Genomic DNA, 26048 nt, shown 5'->3' with positions numbered 1-26048 from the left:
GACTCTTGATGTAGTTAATTCTTCAGAGTTTTGAAGGAGCCGGATTGGCTGCTATCAGTTATGAGGGCCTGGTGGGAACAGACTTCTAGTTCTGCCATAAAGGTTTGTGTTTTGCAAGTTTTAAATCAATTTTGAAATTTAGAGGCTGGGCATGTAGGTGTTCATGTACATTCTTTATTATGTAATTATTAAAATGTGTTTCTCAGATTCACCAAACTAGATATTTTTCCTTTACATATTACTGAAGGAATGAGTAAACATGGTGCTGCTAATCCACAATCCAGAATATTGGATAAAAGTGTCTCTCAAATCTTTTTTTGCTTCTACACTAGTTCCACTTTTACATACTCCCAGCAATAACATCTTTTATCCGGTAAGTCCCAGGGGTTGAGAGTCGGGGAAAGAGGACTTACTTTTCCTCCATAAGTCCTCCCCTCTGCATGGGATCAAGTGTCAAAATCTGGGAGGTATAGTGGAGAACCACCAGTCTGAAATTTGTACTCCTCACCATTTTTTCAAAGACCTCTGTTTTTGTCCCTCCAAAAAGGTAGTTAAGAGTTTGAAATTCAATATGTGAATTAGTAAAAGTTTTAGAAATGCAAACTTTATGAATACTATTATTGTAGATTCTCAGTAGTTAAGAGAGAGGCCATTTTTCTAGTACAAAAAAGGTATCCAAATGAATTGATGCTATTTTTTGGCAAAATTAGTTAATCGAGAAGAAATGTAAATTGTGAAAGCATTCTTCTGTGTGTGTGTGTGATTCCTATAGTATAAAGAACTAAAATGTAAGTATTTAGGAGAAATAAAACAGTTACACCAGAATTTGGGGGTTTTGAAAAGAGATATGGCAGGTATTTTTCTTAAATAACAGCTTTATTGATATATAGTACATATACCAATTAAAAGTATTTTAAATCTACTTATATGTTTATAGTTTTTATCCTTAGATTCACTTTATTTGTGTAAAATAGAAAGTCTTGGACAGAAGTTGACAATCAACTTTGATCATCTAGAGAAATTAAATTATTTTCTTGTTCTAGACTTTGTCTTCATTTTTGGATATAACATAAAATATGATTTTGCTAAGGTGACTGTTTCTTTAAAATTGTTTTATTTTAATTGGCAATGAATTAATCAAACTATACATTTTATAATTTAATTTCTATATCTTAAGATTATTTAGTAATTCTTTTGTTATTTTCATAAAGTTTTTTTTACTTTCAATAATTATATATAGGAACTCTTTTTACAAGTAATATATTCTCAGTGCACTAATAGTTTGTAGCAGTTTTTAACATGTATAGCTATATACACTCATAAATCATGTACAATACAAATCTCTGTTGAATATTTCCACCAGTTGGATCACTGGAGATGTTTAGCATTTTAATTTAAATTAATAACTTTACATGGAGTGATCCATATAATAAACTTTCCTGTTAAAAGATTTATTACATGGTGCCTTGAATTCTATGACACAGCAATTAATAAATCTCAAATACCTAACAGATATTTTCTATACTGAAAGAACTTAATTGAGTGCTATTTACACTGTAGGAGAACATGCTAAAGAACTAAATTAGTGTTGTGTAATCAAAGAACAGCTATGCTTTAATTCATTTCAGACATCTTAATCACCTAAATTAAAATTTTAGGAATTTCTAAACTATCTATAACAGCAAAGCTGTACAAAAATTGAGGTGAAAAAAATATAAATTGTCACTTTTTAGTTCTTACTGTGTGATAGGAATTATATCGGGCAACTTGCATATTATCATATCTCAATCTTTCTAAGCACCTGCTCTTCTTATTGGGCTCCAAGTTCTTTTCTCTTTGCCATTGTTCTTTAGAGAATTTAACATTGTGTACTCTAACTTCAATTAAGGAAACACAAGATCCTGGAAGGTAGTGCGTAGGATATTGAGTTGAAAAAAACTATACCCTTTCTCTGCAAGTTTCAGGATCTACAAAATGGGAATATACTTTCTAGAAGAGTATCAATTTTTAATATAAGTGATTCTTCGCAACAGGATTATATAGCCTGTTGAATTTATTATAATTTAGATTTTCTTGAATTAACTAAATTTGAAGAGTAAATTTGCCTGTGATTTCTCTCCTGGGTTAATAGGTTAGCATATTTCAGAATTTTGGCCATTTATGTAGTATACTATTCCTAAAATTACATCCAAAGCCTGTTGACAAGAAAGATAATCCACCTATGTAACCAATGTATTGATGTTGTGAGCTAAAATCTTATTTATTCCTTATGGCCATTTCTACTTTTTCTAGAAAACTGAACTATTTCCAGAAGAAAGTCAGATCCTCGTTACAAGCATGTTGCAATTAGGTTTAAAAATTCTGTCTTTTTACTAAAATTACATAGTAAATCTAAATACATACATTTATACTTATGGAAATATCTATGTATATGTAAATTTATGCCTTATTATGCGACATGACCAATAAAATGCAACTCTATCATATGACCTATATATTTATGGTTGAAGACAAGGCATTAATGGCTATTGTTGTGTTGGCTGTTGTAATTTTTTTTTTTTTTTTGACAATCTAAGGGAAAAGAGGTCAGTGCCTGACTAAATAGAAATTGCATGTTTTAAAAATTCTTACGGCACACCTGTTGAAAATCACTGCCATAATTAATTATTTTGTAACAATTAGTTGTATAAATAATACTAATAAAGTTGTATAAATAACACTCCAGCTGGAACAGGAGTGAAGGGAATACATTAGGATAGGAAACAACAAAAAGTCACCTGTTTTTGTGACTTTTTTTCTCTTACAATAAAATCATGCATAGTAAAATTGTTAGCATTTGTTAAATATGAACAGAGGGTACATTGGTGTTTAGTTTTAAATATTTCATAATTTAAAAAACACCTGGTGGCAGATGATTAACATAGTCAAAATGCCCAATGCTCTTTAAAAGGAACAAAAGTGTGGCATACCTAAAGTAGATACATGATGACTTCTTTCCCCCATAAGCCAAGTATATTTTCATTGGCAGTGTTATTTTAGCCCACTGACGTAAAATTCATTCTTCCCCTATCACTCCTTCATAACAAGGTATTGTCAATGAAATTAAATCAGAAAATGAATGAGAAAGCACCACAACATGCCTGACCCATATGGCCACAATCTAGATTAAAAACAACAACAACACATACCCACATATTATAGTTTTTTTTTTTATTTATGTTTTGAATGTATGAAATAAAATTAGTGTGGGAAAAATCTTATTTTTATAATAATGCTAGAGGCCTGGTTCACGAAATTCGTGCATGAGTAGGGTCCCTAGGCCTGGCTGGCGATCAGGGCCGATTGGGACCTTTCAACTGCCGGCCAGGGCCTCCTTTCCCTGGCTGCCAGCTGGGGCCTCCCTTTCCCAGTTGCTGGCTGCCGGCTGGGGCCTTCCTTCATTCTGCACCGCCCCCTGGTGGTCAGCGCACGTCATAGTGAGCGATCGGTCTCCCGGTCGAACTCCTGTGGGGACAATTTGCATATTAGACTTATATATAGAAGGGTTTTTTAAACCTTATTTTGCTTCTTTCTTTCCATTCTCACCCAGTCTGTTTTTTACCTTATTTTGAAGTTTTGCGTATCAGTCAAGATATAGCCACACACATGGACATGGGATTTATTTTCTGACTTATCCTTTTACATTGACACTCTCTCAATGGGAACCTTTGTATGTAAAAGGAACATTGGTAGAGGATGAGTCATAGAGAAAATAGTTCCCGAAAGGATGATTCTGTAAAGTTGACTAAGAGTTCTTCCTAGAATTCTTTTCCCACTTTTTTAAATGAAATAATAAATTTGATCAGTTATCAAAACTTCTGGTAGAGCATTTTATGACATCTATTTTTTTGCCTACACTATTTTTTCTACAATTGGATCTAATACACACTCTAATGTAGACTAAGTCGTTAAACTTGATTGGTTAATAAAATTAGAAGATTTTAGTAATATAAATACTGTTTTCTTTTCCTTTTTTGGTCACCTCTTAAAAGAGAAATGTAAACACATTGAACTAGTGTTGGCAGGAATACCTTTATTATTTATAAACTTTTAAAATGCACTATATGATAAAACATTAAAGTGATCTTCAAATAGCATCCCTCAGAACTTTTTCTTTCCAATTTTTATTTGTTTAATGTAGTGATAATCTTTGTTTTGTCTTCAAGTAACAGTACCTACCAAGTGGTACAAAGTTGTGTTTTTTTTTTAACTTGTACTCCCCTAAGGTCTTTGACAATGTAATAAATTTAGTTATTAGCTAGTATAATTATTTATATAAATTGTATAAATATTGTGATTTATTCAGTTTCTGATGAAATAAGCACATTTCATATTACCTTCCTCTATAGAATAGCATTCTAAAACTGTTCAAAGATTCTTAATCATTCTTTTGTGTTTCAGTAATTTGAGGTAGAGGATTCTTTCTGGGCTTTAGTCTTTTCATTCAGTGTTAACCAGTGATGTTACCCTGTAGTGCTTAAATCACTAGATGATGGAAAACATCTTTCTGTGCCAGTAGGAGGGGATTTAAAAACCAAATTATATAATGTGTACCTAATATATATTTTACATTGTGCTTAGCTACTTTGGGTTGACTAGGACAAAAGATATATTTAAAACATTGCTCTAAATGTTAGGACACTTAAAAATTTCATAAGCATTTTTCAGGAAAATGTCTTTAATAAATATTCTGTGAATATATTAATAATACTGACAAAGTAAAAATAATTATTTTAGGAGAATTCAGGTTAAAAATGGGAGAGTATTTACCAGTATTATGTCATATTAGAACCCTGACTGGCAGTTTGATGGACTGGGGAAGAAAAAAATGATCTCTAATAAATCAGTAACAAACTTTTCACCTTCAGCAATAGTGCTAATTATCTTTTAAAATAGAGTTTCCAGATTTAGACATGTGATGCACAGAAGCATATCTAATTTAAAAGTGTAAATTGGTAACCTTTTTGAGGGGGCATGAGGAAGTATGTGGAAGTTGACCTGAGGGATGAAAAGATTCTTTTGCTGCTAAAATATAAATATTTCTTATTGTTTGAGTGTATCCTCTAACACTCTTTAAGGGAATTTGGGTGAAGGTACAGAGTAAAAACACCTGTGTGAGAGAACATTCTGGCTTATGGATTAGATTGCATCAGTAAACAGGAGAACAATTTGGTGAATATGAGTAAACAAAAATTCTGGGTAAGAAATTTCACCATTTGCATTTATTTGGATGTGAAAAAATTAATGTTTTTAAACATTTGTTTTAAAATATTGCTTATTGTAGCATGTAAGCTTATGTTGGGTGGAAAAAGTACAAATGGTAAATTGAAATGTTTTAAACATAAATTAAATAATCGATCCTAAAATTTTTGGGGTTTTTTTTTTGTGGGGGGGGGTTTGGTAAAGTAATCTGGATTGCTTATTTTATATGCTGGGATGCTAGTTGTTTTTTCTATTAATACACTTAACTTGCATTCTAGCTTCGCCATTCAGAGACAGGCATCGTGTGGTGGGTTGTGTGACAGTGTCTGTCAATAGTGAAGACAAATAGTGCCAGAGACACTTAACCCATCCAATCTCACCCAGGGTATAGGTCGGTTTTCAGACTTCTTCATAAGTCTGTCTTTCTTTCTTCCTTCCTTCCTTTCTTTTTTTGTTTTTTTTTTTGTTTTTTGTTTGTTGTTTTTTTTTCTTCTAAATAGTGGATTGATACTGATTGAAACTAAAATATTTGGTAAAGTTTTAAACTTTACATTAATAATATAAGAAAAAGAAGAAAAGTATAAAACGAAGGTTGGCATGTAAGGTGTTGACAAAGCAGGTTTGCAGCCACTTTGTGTGTCCTAGATTTTTCAATCCTTGGCAACATGAATGTTGGCCTTAGATTTTTTTCCTCTCAATATCTTTCTTTTTTGATGTGAAAATATATCCTTGTTATCTGGTGACTTTTATCAAACAAGATAGATTTTAAATCTGAAGGTATTGTTACCAATAAGAAAAATGAAATACTTAAAAACAATAACTAAGATTGAACAGTAAATGTTTGTAAACATCCTGTGGGGTTTTTTTATGATTATTTTCTGAGCAGTCAATAGTTTGCTCCTCCTCCTCTGTTCCACTATTGGTTCACTTAACACACTTGTAAATTTTATGGCTTTTGGTTTAATGGCTTTCTTAGGAAACTCGACTGATTTTTGCACTAATGTTGAAAAGCTATGAAATATATGTGCTTATTTAAATGCTAGGGAACACATTTTTTTTATCTTGGAAGCTTAGTTAAATGTAATTTTTTTCATATATTTTAAATCTGTAAAAGGTATTTGTTTCTTCTGAGGATTTTAAAGAATGTTTCTAATTCCAAAGCTTTCTAGGAAAAGTTTAATTAGTTCTGTATAAAATATCTATTTTTATGGTATTTTAAGCATTGAAATGATATGGTAATTAAAATAATTTCTAGTTCAACAAATCTAGAACCAATAGTTCTTAATTTTAAAATATTGTTTAAGTAAGGAGTATATAAAATCTATGTGGGGTTTCTATATGGGGTACTATTTAAAAATCCATTATCATCCTTGTAATCAAATGAATAGTACTTCCAATCATCTGGGTTATCCATGCAGATATTATCTACCACTCTTTTTATCCCAATTACTTTGAATATTCATAGTAAACCTTAATTATTCCATCTTCTTAAAAGAAGCCATATATCCAACTTAAGTTGACCATCATTATACTGGCATTTTATCTAGTAATTGGCTAATCAATAATAATAATTATTAAAACACGATAGCTGTGGTGCTTCCCTTCATTTATAAATTTTAGAGTTAATCTATTCTTTTGAGATTATAAATTTACATTAGTAAATTGTAGAAATGGTATATTGGTTTTCCCTTTAGTTTGCTGTGCTGTCTGTGGTCACAGGTAATACTGTGGAAAAATAAAATTCTTCTGGGTTCAAAGATAACTTTTTCATAAAAGAAAAATACCAATAAAAATTTATTTACACATTACTTAAGTGAAAGAATAATCTTGAGAAAAAATTTAAGGAAACTTCCATCTCTATGAAGAATTGGTAAGGGATTTAAAGAACAAATAAAAGTATAAAGTTATAAATCAGAAATACATTATAACTACTCTGCTCAGTGAAAAATAAAAGCAGTTACTAAAACATTTTTATGTTGGAGTTTTTGTATTTTAAAATGCAGCAATTAAACATAGTCTCTATATTCCTAATAGATAAAAATAGAGACTCAAAACCAAAGAAAAAAAAGTGAGGAAAGGTAGTTAGCATATTTTGTTTATAAAAACTTGTAAATGAAAAAGAATATATAGATGAGGATTGCATTAGCATTTTTGTTCTATAGAATGTCAATTAAGTTGTTTCTTGATATATATATATATATTTATTGTTAAATATATATATTTAATGTATTTTTTATTGATTTTAGAGAGAGAGGAAGGGAGAAGAGAAACATCCATCAGCTGCCTCCTGCATGCCCCACACTGGGGATTGATCCCGTAACCCCGGACATGTACTCTGACTGGGAATCCAACTGGTGACCTTTTTGTGCATGGGACAACACTCAGCCACTGAGCCACACTGGCCAGGGCTGTTTTTTAATGCTGTGGCTGTTTCTTAATGCCATGGTGACCTTAAGTTACATTTATAATATTTCCAGGAATGTTTTTTAGTGCTTTTCTGGGAATGCTTAGAAATGACCAACTATTGTTTAGGAATCTACTATGTTCTTGATATTATTTTTACCATTTATTTGTAATAGATAATATTAAGGATTTTTATTCTTAGTAAATTTATAGGTTAGTACACAAGTAGGTAATTTAGCTAATGTATAGTTTCAAGAAAGAAAGTTATTAGAGCACTCTTTGTAGAAATAGCAAGTAGTTACCTCTAAACTCTTAAGTTTCTTCTAAACCTTTCCCCTCTATCAGATAATGCTATTATAGCAATATATAGTCTAAGTTTTAGTTAGTAAATCTTTTTTAAAATAAACCTGATGTGTCTATTGTGAACATATTGGTACATTTATTTGCCAATTTAACTTTACTAAACTCAGCACCCATATCAAATATTAGCTTCCCATAAACTAATTTAATAACAAATAACATGCAAGGCACTATGTTAGGTGTTGGGAGAGTCTAAGATAAATATATTGTCCATGCTCTCAAAGGGCTCATAGTTCTTATCCTCCACCATCTAACTTGGCATTATTAATGCACTTTGGTGATGTCTTTTTAACCAGAATGTAATATCTTTATGTGAAAGGCTTTATACTCCACTATAATCATCATCAGAGCAACAATGATAATATGACAAAGAGTTTTATAGTTTTATTTGTTATAGTCTTAAAATGAGTAGAATTTTTATAATTTAGGGTCAAAATGAGGTAGGCTTTAAAAAGTAATACTGTTTTTAAATTAAAGAATGCTTACTACTGTCTCCTGACAGAATTTATGTTTTCAGTTTCATAGTTTTGTGCTAATGAACTTTTTTATTTAATAACTATATCCAGGAAACTGCAGGTAAAATAAAAAAATTGTGCGTTAGGTGTCTAAGAAAAATGTATAGGATATTTTAATTTATGGAAGGTATGAAATCAGTTTGCATACCTGTCCCAGAACACAATTTATGTATGATTATATCAATTTGGTTTTATAACCATGTTTGTTTTGATAAGATTTGCAAGATAAACTCATATAGCATACCAAAGAGCAATGGTGGGTTATATCTTGCAGATTAAAGTTATAAAACTTGCTTTTGAGTTCATAATTGTTTTTCACCTGTACTTTCCATCTGTCAAGGACAGGGATCCCTGCAATGGTCATATTCTGCATTCTCATGTGCATGGTACTTAGATTCAAAAAGTGTGGGTTGGGAAAAGCTCCTTATGGAAAGACAGATTCACAACATTCATGCTGCATGCTTTGTGTGATCCACTGCAAATATTGCATGCTGTATACTTGTATTTCTCTGAAAATGAAGAACATGGGCTCATACACACATAAAAATTTAGTTTCATTTTTGCCAATAGTTGGAACAGATAGAGGAATGTTAGACATAATACCTTTTCTATTTTTTCTAAAATGAATTCTGTTGTATTTTTCAAAAAAACTTGTTATTTAAACCCAAAGTGGCTACAAATCAGCTCCTAAACTGTCACTGACATTAGCATCTAGATTTTGTAGTTATTACATATCTTTTAAAATATTTATTTACTAAGAAAAGATTGCATTAATGCATGATACAAAATTGATAAAATTTTATTTAAATTGGAATGCAGTTTAAAATGACTGAATTTTCCAATTTCAGCTACTGAATTTAACAAGGATACAAACTGGAAAATGGAACTGGTATCATCTAATTGCTCTAAGTTCTTTGACTTATGGTAGTTGGGAATAATCTCCATGTGGCATTATGTAGATCACATTGTTAATGCTAATATTAATTACTATGCTGTTTAACCTTTAAAATAATGAATATTATGACTTAATTTAGTTCTTTCAAATGATTTAAGTGTTTTCGTACATGTTTTCATTTTAAAAATAGATCTTTGGCAGTTGGCTTTTGATTATCTAAACATTGGCATTCTTACATTTCACTTTTTATATTATAATTGATATGAATGTTACAATTCCAATAACTGCATATCACACTTTAAGTTTCATCATTCCATTTTAAAACAGTGGCATACTTGGCTATCGATAAAAATTAACTTTACATATAAACATATCTTTTAGTTGTCTGCCATGTTACCTATTTTTATTGTGTATACGATTATAAAACTTCGCACATATTATACAAGATAAAATTGTATTTGTAAGATTTTAGGACTGACAACATCCAACCCTAACATTATTAGTGGGCCTCTGAGGTTATGCTGTTAAGGTTTTAAAGTAGTATTATTTTCCAATGAGCTGTTCTGCCAGTTGCCACATATTTTGAAAAGATCTACTTAAATCTTTTTTTGCTAAGCATAATAGATAAATGGCCTTATTTAAAAAAACAAAAAAAAACACCCTATTTTATAGGAACCAATTCTGGTGATCTCCAGAGATTTTTCTTGCTTAATTCTTTGTTGTTAGATTCTGGCCAATAAAATTTGCTATTACTCATATTAGGAAATTCCTTTAATAGTTTAAATCAAGTGGGCCCTTAAAGAGAGAGGAAATGGACAGTGGTAACCAGTTGCTGAGTGTAATCAAGTACTTTATATAAGAAATCCATCCAATAATCTGTCCTTATTCTGCTTTTCATTCCGCCATTTAAGACGGATTTATTTATTTTAGGGATTATGGTTTTGAACTACCACTTCCAACTTCTTGAGACCCTCCCCAGTGGTTAACTTGCTTATCTCCTACAACCTGGCATGTTCCAAATCAAACCTTTTTCAGGTTTATTCTTCTAGATCATAGTGACAATAATCATAGTGACAGAGTGACGGTACCAGTTCCATTTTGCCTCCAATTCAGTTGATTAAATATTTTTCTCTTTATTTTTCATTTTATAATTGATATCTGGAATAATCAGCAGCTCTTTTCTCATTTATTTTCTCATATTTTTATTCCAGGATTTGCCTCTGAAGCAGGGAGTGTCTGCATTAAAAATGACCTGTAGTTCTCTGCTTCATAGGTTAGAGACTTATTTTAATATTTTGTGGCTAAGCACAGTCCCACTTTTCAAATTCCGTAATAAATTATTTAATTGGCATTGAATGTGGACCACAAGCATTTATTTTATATTGGGGTTTTCTTTATTATTTTAAATTATTAAAATTCAACCGAACATCCAGCTGAGGCAATAAGAGCTTTATTCTTGCTTTACAGCTTAAAACATTAAATTAGATTTTTTGGAAAATCAATTATAGCACAAGTAAAATAATTCTATTTGGGCATTTAAAAAAAAATGCATTTCTTAGGCCTTCTGTTGCTTGAAGCATTGATATTCTAAAACTTAACCAAATTCCAACTATTCATTTTGGGGAAAAACAATCAGTTCACAAATCACATTTTCAATGGGACTGCTAGCCAGCATAGGTGAAAACATGTATAGTGTATTTACTCTTAAATTGTACACTGCAGATGCTTCTTCAGCTCCCTCCTCTTCCTCCATGGGCGGTGCTTGCAGCTCCTTTACCACCTCTTCCAGCCCTACCATTTATTCTACCTCAGTCACCGACAGCAAGGCTATGCAAGTGGAGAGCTGCTCCTCAGCCTTGGGGGTAAGTAACAGAGGGGTAAGTGAAAAGCAGTTAACCAGTAACACAGTCCAGCAGCATCCATCAACACCGAAGAGGCACACAGTCTTGTACATCTCACCACCACCTGAGGACTTGCTGGATAACAGTCGGATGTCCTGCCAGGATGAGGGGTGTGGATTGGAATCTGAGCAGAGCTGCAGTATGTGGATGGAGGATTCCCCCTCCAACTTCAGTAACATGAGCACCAGTTCCTACAATGATAATACTGAGGTACCTCGTAAATCACGAAAACGAAATCCAAAGCAGAGGCCGGGGGTCAAACGACGAGATTGTGAAGAATCTAATATGGATATATTTGATGCCGACAGTGCCAAAGCACCTCATTATGTGCTTTCTCAGCTTACCACGGACAACAAAGGCAACTCAAAAGCAGGAAATGGGTTGGTATTCACATTTTTTTTTTAAAGTTCTATCACCATTATGCAAAACAACAACAACAAAATCATTCCCCACTTTTCTTAATTGCTTAACTCAAGTATGCATCTAAAGCAAAGATACTAATTTTATCATTGAAATACCTGAAAATTTTAACTTAAAATTACCAAGTTTCACTAGAGAAAAAATAAAATATCAAAAGATTTTAGCAATAGGTATCTTCTTATGGATGTGATTAAGTAGTATAAAATAAAATAATGTTTTGAAATAACTTAAATTTCAAATAGTTTATATTTTAAAAGGATTTAAGAATATTTTTACTCATAAAAATAACTAGCATGTAATGGCTCTAGCTGAAACAACTCAAGACATTCACAAAGGACTTGTTTGTGTTCTTTTCACATTGTCTCTCCATATGATTCAATCTGTTTCCATTTTTGTGAGGGTTTTAGACTTTATTTTTCTTTTATTTCATAAAAATAAGAAAAAACTGATTGATGGCTTGATTTTCATTATTTAGATTTATGTATTTATTTTAAGCTTTTTTTGTATACATTGTGCTGATTTGGGATTTTTAATTTAATTTATTCCATCACCATTTATCCCCTCTGTGCCCTCTTCCACATCCACACTGCTGTCCACCCCCCACCCCCACAATCACCATAATGTTGTCCATGTCCATGAGTTCTCTTTTTCTCTTTTTTTGCTCAATCCCTCCTGCTGCAACATCCCCCTCCCACCAGAGCTATCTGGAATTTAATAAACAAATTGAACTACCAAGCAAAATAGAGACAGACTCATATATAGAGAGCAGGCAGACAGCTCTGATTTGGGATTTTAAAAGAATACATCATGAAATCTTTTTCTATGATTCTGGTTTATGTATTTGAAGGATGCTAGAACGGAATCATAGTACATGTTTGAGTTTACATTGATTTCTGCCAGTTCACAACACTCTAAATATTTCTGTAACTATATTACAGAATATTCACTGCTATATAGTACAGAATACTATGACTTATTTTTAACTTTTAAATTGCTTTAGTACTTTTATTGTAATATTTAATTGCTAGACTTTTTAATTAGAGTTTCCTATAGTATGTTCAACATAGTTTGATAAAAATTAACACATTGGATTTTGAGAGATATTTTTGGGGGAAGCAGGCTATGGTCCTTTAGTTGCTCCAGGATCTATAATTTCAAGTTGTCACAAAAGTGATGGAGAAGTTTTTGATTTATGTACTACTTGATGACATCATTGATATCTTTTAAGTTAAAAATCTAGTTGAGTAGTACCAAAGTATTTTTAATGTATATTAAACTTGTCCTTAAATATTCTCTCAGTACATTTTGTAAGTAATACTTACCATTTAAGCAATAATTATTCTCTGCTACTTGCTTCTCTACTTTTATTTAAAACTCTTTGGTGTGATGCAATTAAGTGAAAAATGCACATTTAACTGTTTTTTTATTTTTAGAAAGTCCAGATTAGGAAATTATTTAAAAGAAAACAAGTATACCCTTTCTTAAAATGTTGCTACTAGCAGATTTAAGAATTCTAGAACATATTTTTAGAACTATTACCTATGTAATAATGTTCTGAAAACATAGTAGCACAGAACTAAAAGGCTCATGTACATCTATCATTAAATACAGATATGTGTTTATTTGGGTTTCAGTGGAGAAAGGTTTTTTTTTAAGTTCCAGAAGAGAGATTTTTATTTTTATTTATTATAAATAAATGTTAAAGTTTCAAATGCAAACAAAAAAATTTTTGACTTAAGAGTTAGTCAACACACATGGTTTGCAGTTTCTATTAAAGAGATAACTTAGAACAAGCATGTCAAACTCAAAGGCTAACTTGGGCCAAATAAACAAGGTTTAAGTTTATGTGGGCCGCAAAAAAATAAAAGCTTCAGTTTTCATAGAAATGTAGATTTATTTCAATAGAGACATGCTGAATACAAAGGGCTGAAATAAATGTGTAATCGTTAACATAAAATAATAGAACATTTTAATAAAAATTAATATATTTTTTGAACATTAACTTACCAAACACTGAATAACTGCACAAATTAATAAGCGTAACGCAAATAAACCTATTTTTCTTGTTCTCCGAAAGCGAAATATTTCCTGTTGCGCACACCAAACAAGTCAGTCCAAGACTAATGACATGGACTAAAATATTCGCTGCTAGTATTAGTGGAGAGAAATGGTGTGTCTGCGCATAAGGCGTGTAAGGGAAATGAATACAACACGATTATAGTAGTCAGTCATTAGCAAACATTGTAGTTCGTTATTAATAATTATATATAACAGGATATTGTAAAAATTAAGTTACGAAATTTTTATTAAAACGTTTTTTACATACTGTTATATTGAATGGGCTGCAAAAATATTCATTGTGGGCCACATGTGGCCTGAGGGCCACGAGTTTGACATGCTTGACTTAGAACATCCTTTTAGCTGCTAGAAGGAATACTGCCCCATTCATAAATTGCTTATTAAAGCGAATTCGATCTTGAAAAAAATAAAAAATAAACATGAAAGAGATATCTTGAGCTATATCTTTTCTGCTTTTGTATGACAGATATATCTTAGAAATGATTTGAGGTTACTCAGGGAAAGTATAACATTTGTCAAGACAAAATCTCTCATGAAATAATTAATGAAACAAAAACTCATCAAGCAGGAGAAGAATGTCCAGCTTCTTAGTTAGTGAAAAATATTTAACTCTGGCATATGGAAATGATGGAAGAAGTTTAAATTTTGAATTATTAAGAACTATATCAAGAAAAGGAAAAAACCATATGTAAATATAGAGAAAATTGGGCCTTTGAGGACAATTATTCTTCAACAAGAAAAACATTAGGAACATGAAACATATTTAGAAATGTTTTGAGAGATAGGTATAAAGCCTTAAATCTAATATGCCATAAACTTACAATTTATGTAATGCTAAATTACAGAAAATGTACTCTCAAATAATGTTCTGTACCACAGTTTATTGATCTTCAAGATGGAAATAGCATTTTTATATGATTAAAATGTTATATAAGTTATGCCCTGGCGGGTGTTGCTCAGTGGTTAGAAATGTCAGCCTGGCCACTAAAGGGTCTCGGTTGGTTTTGATTCCTGTTCAAGGACACATACCTGGGTTGTAGGTTCGATCTCAACCTGGCCCTGGTCGAGAGGCGTGTGGGAGGCAACCAATCAGTATGTCTCTCTCACATCAATGTTTCTCTCTTTCCCCCTCTTTCTCCATCCCTCTCTCCCTTCCACTCTCTCTAAAAAAATCAATGGAAAAAATATCCTTAGGTGAGGATTAACCAAAAAAAAAAGTTTCTATAATAGAGTTTATTAAGAAAACAAAACTATTTTAAAAAAATATTACTTGGTATTTAACCATTCCTAGCCATATCATTCTTAAATTCTTCTACTAAATTTCCTGAGACTCAGTAGCCCTATATTTCTTCTAGGTAATCATAGAAATTAAGATACGATGTTATCTTGATGTGAAACCTGTTTCAGGTATTTTATAATGAAAATTATTTTTGTGACATAGACAACCAGAAGACTATGTAATTAATACAAAGGAATTAGAATGTCATTTTAAGACTTTTGAATAGAATATGCCAAGAGAGTGGATTTTATTTTTAGATGCCATTTAGAAGTAAAATCCATTCAATTAAACTGATACTTCCTTGTTTTTTCTTAAGCCATCTTGCCTTAAAAATTAGTAATTTGAGTGACTAATAATTAGTTGATGTTTTCAATAGTTTTATGTCTAGAAATCTAAATATATATGTATTCTATTTTTACATTTAAACCTAGGGATAGTTTTAAGGGCTTTTTAAAGTATCATTTCATAAATTATTTAATTACATGAGCTATTTTTCTTTAAACCCTAATGTGTATACTTTGTCAACTCACTCAACAGTCTTCATTCCAGTATGAAATATTTTGTTTTACTGAAATAGTAAAACTCATTATCAACTATTCTCATAAATATTAGCTTCACTAGCATAAGTGAATATAAAACTGTATCTTGCCAACTTAGTTGATATGCTAAATTTTCTTTATATCAAACTAAAGTAATGCCCTTTTCTATTATAAAATTAATAGATGTTATTTGAAAACTGCAAAAATAGAAGAAAATAAATAACTTATAGTCTAGTTATTCAATACAACTATTACAATTTTGATGTATTTCCTTTTAGTCCCTTTCAATGCATATTTGGGAGATTTTTTATATTAGGTTAAGTAAGTAAATATTTTTACTTTTATTTTAAAATGACTAAAAAACAGAATATCATTATAAAATTTTATAAGTAAGGGATTCCACATTTCATTCAGAGCAAATGTTTGCATTTCTACCCAGAACAATGAAAAGAAAAATAGGATTTATTGCCCATTGTTCCAGCTTCAACTTAGTACTTTGTTCATAGGATTTATTCTTCCAGGGCCTTTTAAATTACTTACTCAGGTAATCTTTGACTTATTATGTCAAACTTACTGGATGCCTTAGCCACTTAGTATGAAGAAGCTCCTTTTTTCCTCTGCTTTTCTTTCTTTGTCTCTTTCTTCTTCCTATTTGTTTGTAAAAGTTGTAAACAAACTTTTTTTTTTTTCCAGCATCTACTCTTTAAGGAATTGTATAAGATTCAGGGAATATGAAAATGATTCAACACTACTTGTCCACAAAACTCTTCTTCTTATCCAGTCAGTCTTATTACATCCCTTTGTGTCCCTTCTTTCCTTCATTCTTCTGTCCCTTTCTTAGTCATGGTTTGTACTCTGAGTGGAACCAGGAGGGCTGGTTTTGTTATTGATAATTTGAGGCAACAACTTGGTTAGAGGTGGAGGGGTAAACATTAGAGCCAGTTTAACGGCTGCTTAACCACCATGACTCCTCTGTGTTTGAAGTCATAATATTTCTCCAGGGGCCTATTTGTTTTAGGAGGAAATTTTGTCCATAGTCATCTCTTGGCTTCTGTATTGTCAATGTGAGTATAAACTTAGGACTGAGAAGGTCATATAGAAAGCATTATAGGCCCTGACTATTTTTAAAAGTGCATGGATAATTTCAACCTTTTATTTTTTTAAATTTATCTTTGTTGTTGAACATATTACAAATGTCCCCCCTTTTTCCCCATTGACCCCCTTCACCTCAACCTATCTTAAAACTAACAATATTGTTTTCTATTTATTTTTATGACATATTTACAGTGCTTCAGATTAAATGTGTCTACTGGAAGTCCTAACCACCATTTGAAATATTTTTCTTTGAATCATATTCCACATAGAAAATGAACGATAAAATAAACATTAGAAACATAATTTAAAAAAATAAGTTAGCTCTGTCAGGTTGCTCAGTGGTTAGAGCATCGGCCCTCACACCAAAAGGGGGTTCGATTCCTGGTCAAGGGCACATACTTGGGTTGCAGGTTCGATCCCTAGCCCTATTAGGGTGCATGTGGGAGGCAACCAATCATGTGTCTTTTTCACATCAGTGTTTCTCTCCCTCCCACCCTCCTTCCTTCCCTCTCTTCTTTTCCTCCCTTCTTCCCTCTTTCTCTTTCCTCCCTTCCTCCCTCTTTCCCTTTCCTCCCTCCCTCGCTCTCTCTCCCTTTCCTCCTTCCCTCCCTTCTACTCTCTCTAAAAATCAGTGGAAAAAATATCCTCAGGTGAAGATTAACAAAAAAAAAAATAATAATAAATAAAAATACGTTAGATTGCTTATCAGTAAAGCCCAGATTGTAAAATTTTTATGCACTAAGAGCTTTAATAATTTTATCACAAAAAATATGCTCTAAAAAATTATACTTCTGGGAAAGATTGTTTAGAGTAAAGTTAATTTCCAATAAAAATTGAATCACTGATTTTTTAAATTATAATTTTCTCAGTTAGATGTCCTAAGGAAGCTATCCAAAAGAATATTTTACATGTGCCTTCAGGTTTTCTTTAAGGCCCATTGTTTGCTTGTTTCTTTTTTGCTGCCCCCACTTTTTTTTTTTTTTTTTTTTTTGCTTTGCAAGTCTGATTAGGAAATAATGGTAGTTAATCTCATAGCTTTATGTAATACTCACATATATATGTAATTTAAAAAATTTATAAGTGACATTAGCTATGTTCTTTCCTGTTATTCCTAGTTTATTGCATTCAATCTTCCTTCTTCCAACCACATATATGCATTCTTTGTCTCGCCCTGTCCAAACTTTCTTTTATTTTTGCATCATTAATTAAATTTTATTACGAAATTTTAAAATATACTTTGTTATGGAATGTATCTTCCCCTAGGCTGTATTTTATTTTGTCATTAAGATAATCAGTTGTTTTTAATGTTACTGCCTTTTCTGTTTCCTCCTTTATCTTACATGACTTTTGTAAAAAAACAACACTTTTTGATGTTTTTTCCATGTTGTGCTTTGACTTCTCAGAACATTGGAAAACCAAAAAGGAACTGGAGTAAAGAAAAGCCCTATGTTGAGTGGACAGTATCCTGTTAAAAGTGAGGGAAAGGAGCTGAAGATACTTATACAACCTGAGACCCAGCATAGAGCTCGGTACCTGACAGAAGGTAGCCGTGGCTCAGTTAAGGATAGAACACAGCAAGGCTTTCCTACAGTAAAGGTACTTTTTTATTTAGCAATATATGAAGAATTTTCTCCAGTTTCATTTATTCGTTATTTTGTTTTTAACCAGCAAAAGCTGCCTGAAATAGAAGGATAGGCTTGCTAACTATATGTAATAGAAATAAAGTAAAAGTCTGACTGAACCCTAAGGTAAATATTGTTACTTTGATGTCATTTGAATTTTAGTTTAAATGGAAGGAAATGATAATGTGTTCTGATAAGAAAAATATCTGGGAATTATGAATTTTCTTCCTCTTATTTTTGATATTAGTAGCAACCATAATTGATTCTTCCAAAACTTTATATTTAAGAAGAAATTTTAAAGTGAACTCAAATAAATATTTCAGAAATTATTATGAACTTAAAAAATAAGGTTTTTGAAATGGCTAATGTAATCAGGACTATTCACCTCAGGAAAGGATCAGTTGATAGGTAACATAAGTCTTCAGTTTAAGAACTAGGATATCAACTGAGTATCTTTTCAGAACTTAGACTAAAGAAAAAAGGGGGCTCAAATTTTAGCACCTAGGCTACCTTGTTACTAAGAATATTTTTCTTTGAAGACAAACCATAAAAATTGGGTAGGGGATGTTTAACAAGTGTTCTAACCCCTTGCAAAATACCAAACAGGTTGGAATATTGCCTAGTCACATGGTAGATTCTTGATAAATACAGTTTGTATAAATGTTTTAGTTGGACTGCCTTTCGTTTTATACATGAATGAAATAATGGTAGAAACTTGGGATCAGGAAACTTACGGTCGGTTAATAGTCATATGTACAATATCATTTCTGCCCCTCTACTATTCACTACATCAAGCATGTCAAACTCAAAGGCTAACCCAGGCCAAATAAACAAGGTTTAAGTTTATGTGGGCTGCAAGAACTTCAATTTTCATAGAAACGTAGGTTTATTTCGATAGAGACATGCTGAATACAAAGGGCTGAAATAAATGAGTAACCGTTAACATAAAATAATAGAACATTTTAATAAAAATTAATATTTTTTCTTGAACATTAACTTACCAGACACTGAATAACTGCACAAATTAATAAGCGTAACACAAATAAACCTATTTTTTTGTTGTTGTTCTCCGAAAGCAGAATATTTCCTGTTGCACACACCAAACAAGTCAGTCCAAGACTAATGACATGGCCATTGGCTGCTAAAATATTCGCTGCTAGTATTAGTGGAGAGAAATGGTGCGCCTGCGCATAAAGCGTGTAAGGGAAATGAATGCAACACAATTATAGTAATCAGTCATTAGCGAACATTGTAGTTTGTTATTAATAATTATGTATAACAGGATATTGTAAAAATTAAGTTACGAAATTTTTATTAAAACGTTTTTTACATACCATTATATTGGCTGGGCCGCAAAAATATTCGTTGTGGGCTGCGAGTTTGACATGCTTGCACTACATCAACCAATCCTCATCCCCTTAACAAAACCAGTAACAGGCAAGTGAGAAATTTAAACTTACGATTTTCTGCAGAAACTTAGTCAACTCTCCTTTATGAAAATATTTTACCTCTCTTTTTCTTGAGGATTTAAATTATGTCTTTATTGTAACCCAGTTATAAATATAAGACTTGGTACAAAATGCTTGATTTTACAGTTAGGTTATTTGAAAGGCTAATTAGTGTTTATGCTCCATGTTATCTCACTTCAGCTGGAAGGCCATAATGAGCCAGTAGTGTTGCAAGTGTTTGTGGGTAACGACTCTGGTCGAGTGAAACCACATGGATTTTATCAGGCCTGCAGGGTAACTGGGCGAAATACAACTCCCTGCAAAGAAGTGGACATTGAAGGCACTACTGTTATAGAAGTTGGCCTTGATCCGAACAACAACATGACACTAGCGTAAGTACTTAGTAAAAATTTTTTCATTCTCTCTATATATGGTAGGCAAGAACATTTTTTAGTTTCTTGAAGATTTTGAGTATTTTATTAAAATGTTTATAAAAATAGATTATTAAAGAACGGTAATGGATTAAAATCAACTCTTACTCTTTGCTAGAGAATTCCTGTCGTGAAAGGCAGGGAAATAAAAGCCAAGTGGAATGCTGGCGTTTTGGAAAATAATATACTTATTTGTTGGTATTAACAATATTAACATTAAAAATAAAAATTACAATTTGGTTTGCTTTCCTAACTTCTGTTTTCTTAATGTTTGTTTTAGAAACTATTTAACAGAGACCATTCATGGTTCCTTGACCCATCTTTTAATTAATTAGTTAATTAATTTTTAATTGATTTTTAAAGAGAGGATAAGGGAGAGAGAGAGAGAGAAAAAAAACAACAACACATCAATGTGAGAATGTAACATCAATTAGCTGCCTCCTGCAGGCCCCCTTCCGGAGATTGAGCTCACAACACTGCATGTGCCCTTGACTGGGAATCAACCCAGCAACCTCCTGGTGCACAGGACTATGCCCAACCAACTGGGCCACACTGGCGAGGGCACACTTTGACTGATCTTGGTGTATAAAAGCATATTGCTAGTCTTAATTTACCTTCTGTTCTTATTTTTCTATATTACAAAAAAAGTATGTTCTGGGACTCTATATTTTTCATTTTAAACATTTTCATTGCCTGAAAAGTATTAGAAGTGTTAGTGATTTAAATTAAAAAATGTTTCCCTTAAACCTTTTGTTAAGGACCTTGAATCCTGAAGTTGAACCATAATAGCAGCAAATATATAGAGTAGACCTATGTTGTAATTATTTGTATTGGATAGCTAAAGACTTTCTCTAGTTGGCTTTGTTTCTTTTATTTTTTAATTTTTATTGATTTCAGAGAGGGAGAGATAGAAACATCAGTGATGAGAGAGAATTATTGATCGGCTGCCTCCTGCACACCCACTAGGAGGGATGGGGCCCACAACCCAGTATGTGCCCTGACCTGGAATTGAACTGTGACCTCCTGGTTCATAGGTTGATGCTCAGCCCCTAAGCTACGCCAGCTGGGCTGGCTTTGCTTCATTTTGAAAGCCATTTTGCATAGGTTAGTAAGAAGTTAATTGGAAAAGAAATGTTTGAAAAATATTCAGTAAAGCCTGGCTGGTGTGGTTCAGTGGTTGAGTGTCTACCCATGAACCAAGACGTCACTAGATTGGGCAGGGCTCATGGCCTGGTTTCGGGCTCTCAATCCCCAATCGGGGGGGTGAGGGGGTGCAGGAGGCAGCCATTTGATGATGTTTCTCTCTCATTGATGTTTCTGTCTCTCTATCCCTGTCACTTCCTTTCTCTCTAAAAGTCAATAACAACATTTTTTTAAAGAAAGGTTAAAAAAAAAGATATTCGGTAATTATTTTTAATATTTTAAAAATTATAAAAGTAAAAGTATATAGTAGCCGAAACCGGTTTGGATCGGTGGATAGAGCATCGGTCTGCGGACTGAAAGGTCCCAGGTTCGATTCCGGTCAAGGGCATGTACCTTGGTTGCGGGCACATCCCCGGTAGGGGGTGTGCAGGAGGCAGCTGGTCGATGTTTCTCTCTCATCGATGTTTCTAGCTTTCTATCCCTCTCCCTTCCTCTCTGTAAAAAATCAATAAAATATATTTTTAAAAAAGTATATAGTGGAAGAAAGGAAGGGAATAATCTATATATATAAAAGCCTAATATGTAAATTGTCCCCTTGGGAGTTTGATCACTCACTATGACCTGTGCTGACCACCAGGGGGCGGCACAGAATGAAGGAAGGCCCCAGCCAGCAGTCAGAAGGCCCCAATCGGCCCTGATGGCTGGCCAGGCCTAGGGAGGGACCCTACCCATGCACGAATTTGTGCACCGGGCCTCTAGTTGATTATAAAAATAGTACCTGCCCTAGCTGGTTTGGCTCAGTGGATAAAGCGTCAACCTGCAGACTGAAGGGTCCCAGTTCAATTCCATTCAAGGGCACATGCCCGGGTTGTGGGCTCAATCTGCAGTAGGGGGCATGTAGGAGGCAACTGATCCATGATTTTCTCTCATCATTGATGTTTCTCTCTCTCCCTTCCTCTCTGTAATCAATAAAAATATATTAAAAAATAGTATCTAAACATTGAAAATACAGAATAATTGAAAATAATCAATAAAAATATAATCATAAAAAGCTAAAACCATACCTCTCAAAAGCCAACTTCCCAGAAATAACCATAGCCAATGCTCTATCCAATGAGCCAAACTGGCTATGGCTAACCTCTATTTTGATATTCATCTTTCCATCCTTTCTTTCTGATAAAATTGAAATAATATTGTACCCACTGTTTTGTAACCTGCTTTTTACTTAGCATTTTCCCATAACATTAAATATTATCCTATACTAGAGGCCCAATGCACGAAGATTGGTGCAAGAATAGGCCTTCCTTCCCCTGGCTGCCGGCACCGGCTTCCCTCTGGCACCTGGGACCTGGGCCTTCGCTCTGGCCGCTGCCTTCCGCCTTCACTCTGGCCGGAGCCGCCTTCCGCTTTCGCTCTGGCCCTGCTGTCCCCCCTCATAGCAGGCGTCCCGCCCCGCCCCAGCTGCTCCGTGCCTGCGCGCGCGCGTGCCCAGAGGTCTGGAGTGGCCGGAGTGGGGCGGAATGTCTGCGTCATCGCCATGGCAATGACACAAGCATCCCAGCCCGGCCGCCGCCATATTTGTTGTGTCAATTTACATATTTCCTCCTTATTGGCTGTGGGCACCACCATCTTCGTCACAGAGTGATGGTCAATTTGCATATTCCATCTTTATTAGATAGGATCATATGTTTTTATGGCTACTTAGTGTCCCGTTCTTGTTGGGGTAATTACTAATATTATAAAAAGTAAAATCCGCCCTAACCGGTTTGGCTCGGTGGACAGAGTGTTGGCCTGTGGACTGAAGGGTTCCAGGTTCGATACCTTGGTTGCCTCCTGTAGTGTTGTGAAATAAAGTAGCCTGTGGTTGCGGGCACATCCCCAGTAGGGGGCGTGCAGGAGGCAGCTGATCGATGTTTCTCTCTCATCAATGTTTCTAACTCTCTATCCTCTCCTTTTCTCTCTGAAAAAAATCAATAAAATATACACTGAGTGGCCAGATTATTATGATCTCTGAACGCATAATAATCTGGCCACTCAGTGTATTTAAAAAAAATAAAAAGTAAAACCCATTTCCTCTATATCTGAATTAACTGCCAAAAGATAGAGGCTAAATTTATTTACTTAAAAAATAACACAGCAAAAATACCTTTTGTAAATCATTCCTTATGTTCAGATTTTAAAATAATAATTTTACCTTTTTGTTGTCTTTTCCATTACAAATAAAAAGCTGACAAGATTAGGAATTAGAAATAGTCATGATTTACCCTTCTATACCTTTTGAAATTGGAATCTTATAATTATATTACACATTCAAAAATTAATAAGGAAGCAACTTTAAAAAAAAGAAACTTGTTATATTAAAAATACTGTATCATATGTACTACAGAAAATATCAGTTAATGTACTTTTTTCTGTTTTTAGGGTGGACTGCGTAGGGATATTGAAATTGAGAAATGCTGACGTTGAAGCCAGAATAGGAATTGCTGGTTCCAAGAAAAAAAGTACTCGTGCCAGATTGGTTTTTCGAGTTAATATCACAAGGAAAGATGGCTCCACTTTGACACTGCAGACACCCTCTTCTCCGATTTTATGTAGTAAGTAAGAAAGTAGGAGATATTGCCGGCGCACGCAGGGCGGGCGGACGTGCGGGCGGGGGGGGGGGGGGAGGGGGGGAGGTAGGGGGGAAGAAAGAAAGTAGGAGATATTAAATATATGGAGGTGTTTTTTTTTCATTTCCTATAATCTTTTAGACAGTCTAAATTTGAGATGCTTCACATACTCAAGCTTTTGGTCATGCAAAACCTATAGTCAAATTTTCTAGACTAAAGATGGATAATTTTGAATAAAATTCAAAGGATATATAGCATTTTGTAGTTTTCCATTATCGTCCTATACTGATTTAAGACATAATTTAAATAGTTTACCAGAAGTAGATTGGAAAGCCAAAATATTTTCCCAGCATCTTCATTGTGTGATAAATTGCTATGACCCTGTGTTTTGTGTTGTGAACATAAGAAACAGTAGGTAAAAGATATATGCACCTACCTATGTTCATTGCAGCATTATTTACAGTAGCCAGGAAATGGAATCAACCTGTGTATCCATCAACAGATAAATGAATAAAAAAGATGTATTTATACACACAATTGAATATTACTCAGTTATAACAAAAAAGAAATCTTGACATTTGTAACGACATGAATGGGCCTAGAGGGCATTCATTATGCTGAGTGAAATAAGTCAGACAGATAAACCAATGTTGTATGATTTTACTTATATGTGGACTATAACAAAAACAGAAACAAATGAACAAACAAAACAGAAACAGAGGCCTAGATACAGAGAATAACTGTTGGTTGCCAAAAGGGAAAGGGAGTACGGGTGAAAAGATAAAGGAATAAGAGGTACAAGCTTTCAGTTATAAAATAAACTAGAGGCCCAGTGCACGGATTTGTGCACCGGTAGGGTCCCTCAGCCTGGCCTGCGGGGATCAGGCTGAAACCAGCTCTCTGACATCCCCTGAGGCCGAGGGGTCCCAACTTGCAAAAAGGCGCAGGCCAGGCCAGGGACCCCACTGGTACATGGGCACCAGGCCTCCGACATCCCCCGATGGGTCTAGGGTGCAGGTGAAGCAGATTCGGGGCCGACAGTGCCCCAGCAGCAACCTAACACACGGCCAATTCCACGAGGAATCAGACTCCCTCTACTGGTCGAAGTGTCTGCCCCCGATGGTCATTGCATGTCATAGCTACTGGATGAACCGTCGGACGGTCTCTTAGGCTTATATATATCGATAAGTCACAGGTATGTAATATACAGCACAGGGAATATATCTAGTAATATCATAACTTTGTTCAGTGACTTATTGTGGTGGTCATGTCATAAGGTATGTAAATGTCAAATCACTATATTATATACTTGAGAATAATATAATAATTTATGTCAATTATACTTAAAGAAAAGAAACAGTAAGGTAAGCAGAACTTTATAAATATACAGTGGTTGGAGTTCTGATTACAAATTAGAGTATTATAGTACAGCATTGGGAAATGAGAAATGAAATTCTTATTTTACTAACCTTGGCATAGAAAGTAAATGATGTGTGTGTTTAAATTCAATAATGCTGTTGAATCCACCTCATCATATATTCTGGTTTCCCCCTAATGAGTATTATTACAAGTAATAAATAGAAAAATTTTTCCTTTATACACACTCAAGAAGATTTTCATCAAGTGTAATTTTCTTGGGCATTTTTTCTTTGTAATTTATAACTGAATTCAAAAGAATGGAAGAGACCCATTCCATTCAGTTAAATTTCCTATTGGGATGTTATGAATATTTTGACCTTGCTTCTCTTTAGGACAGTTACAGAGCCTTTGTTATTTAATTGTAGCCTAGTTTTGTCAAATTATGTATCCTTTTTAAGTTTTGTATTTCCTTTTAATTCATCTCAGAAATTATTGTACCCATACTTTAGGTTAGCAAACACCCTAATTTTAAAAAGAAAGTACTGAAATATCTCTTTGATCTTAAGACAGCTCAAATGAATTTCTCTATTTTTCATTATTATGAAAAATATGTTTTAATATTAGTATTTCCTTGGGTGATTTCTGTGTAATGTTCAGTTATAACTAGGCTGCTTTTAAAGATCATAGGTTCCATGTTCATTCTATCACA

At 33.3% G+C, this 26048-nt stretch overlaps 1 protein-coding gene across 10 annotated transcripts in view; it reads left to right on the top strand.

The window, feature by feature from the left end:
- The window catches only part of NFAT5 (nuclear factor of activated T cells 5), a 117489-nt gene that overhangs the window by 53007 nt on the left and 38434 nt on the right, over positions 1-26048 (top strand). For 5 of the 10 annotated variants that reach the window (XM_079800526.1, XM_079800525.1, XM_079800524.1 and 2 more), the window contains 4 exons: positions 11137-11695; positions 18131-18323; positions 19999-20189; positions 23793-23965. In XM_079800526.1, coding sequence (XP_079656652.1) covers positions 11137-11695; positions 18131-18323; positions 19999-20189; positions 23793-23965 — 1116 coding nt within the window. Of the gene's footprint in view, positions 1-14; positions 5633-10625; positions 10688-11136; positions 11696-18130; positions 18324-19998; positions 20190-23792; positions 23966-26048 lie in introns of those variants that run through there. The other 5 variants (XM_079800530.1, XM_079800531.1, XM_079800529.1 and 2 more) reach the window with 5 other exon arrangements.

This window comes from Cnephaeus nilssonii (genome assembly GCF_951640355.1).
Source record: "Cnephaeus nilssonii genome assembly, chromosome: 20".
NCBI classification, from domain to species: Eukaryota; Metazoa; Chordata; class Mammalia; order Chiroptera; family Vespertilionidae; genus Cnephaeus; species Cnephaeus nilssonii.
This window is presented reverse-complemented; position numbering and strand designations above follow the sequence as displayed.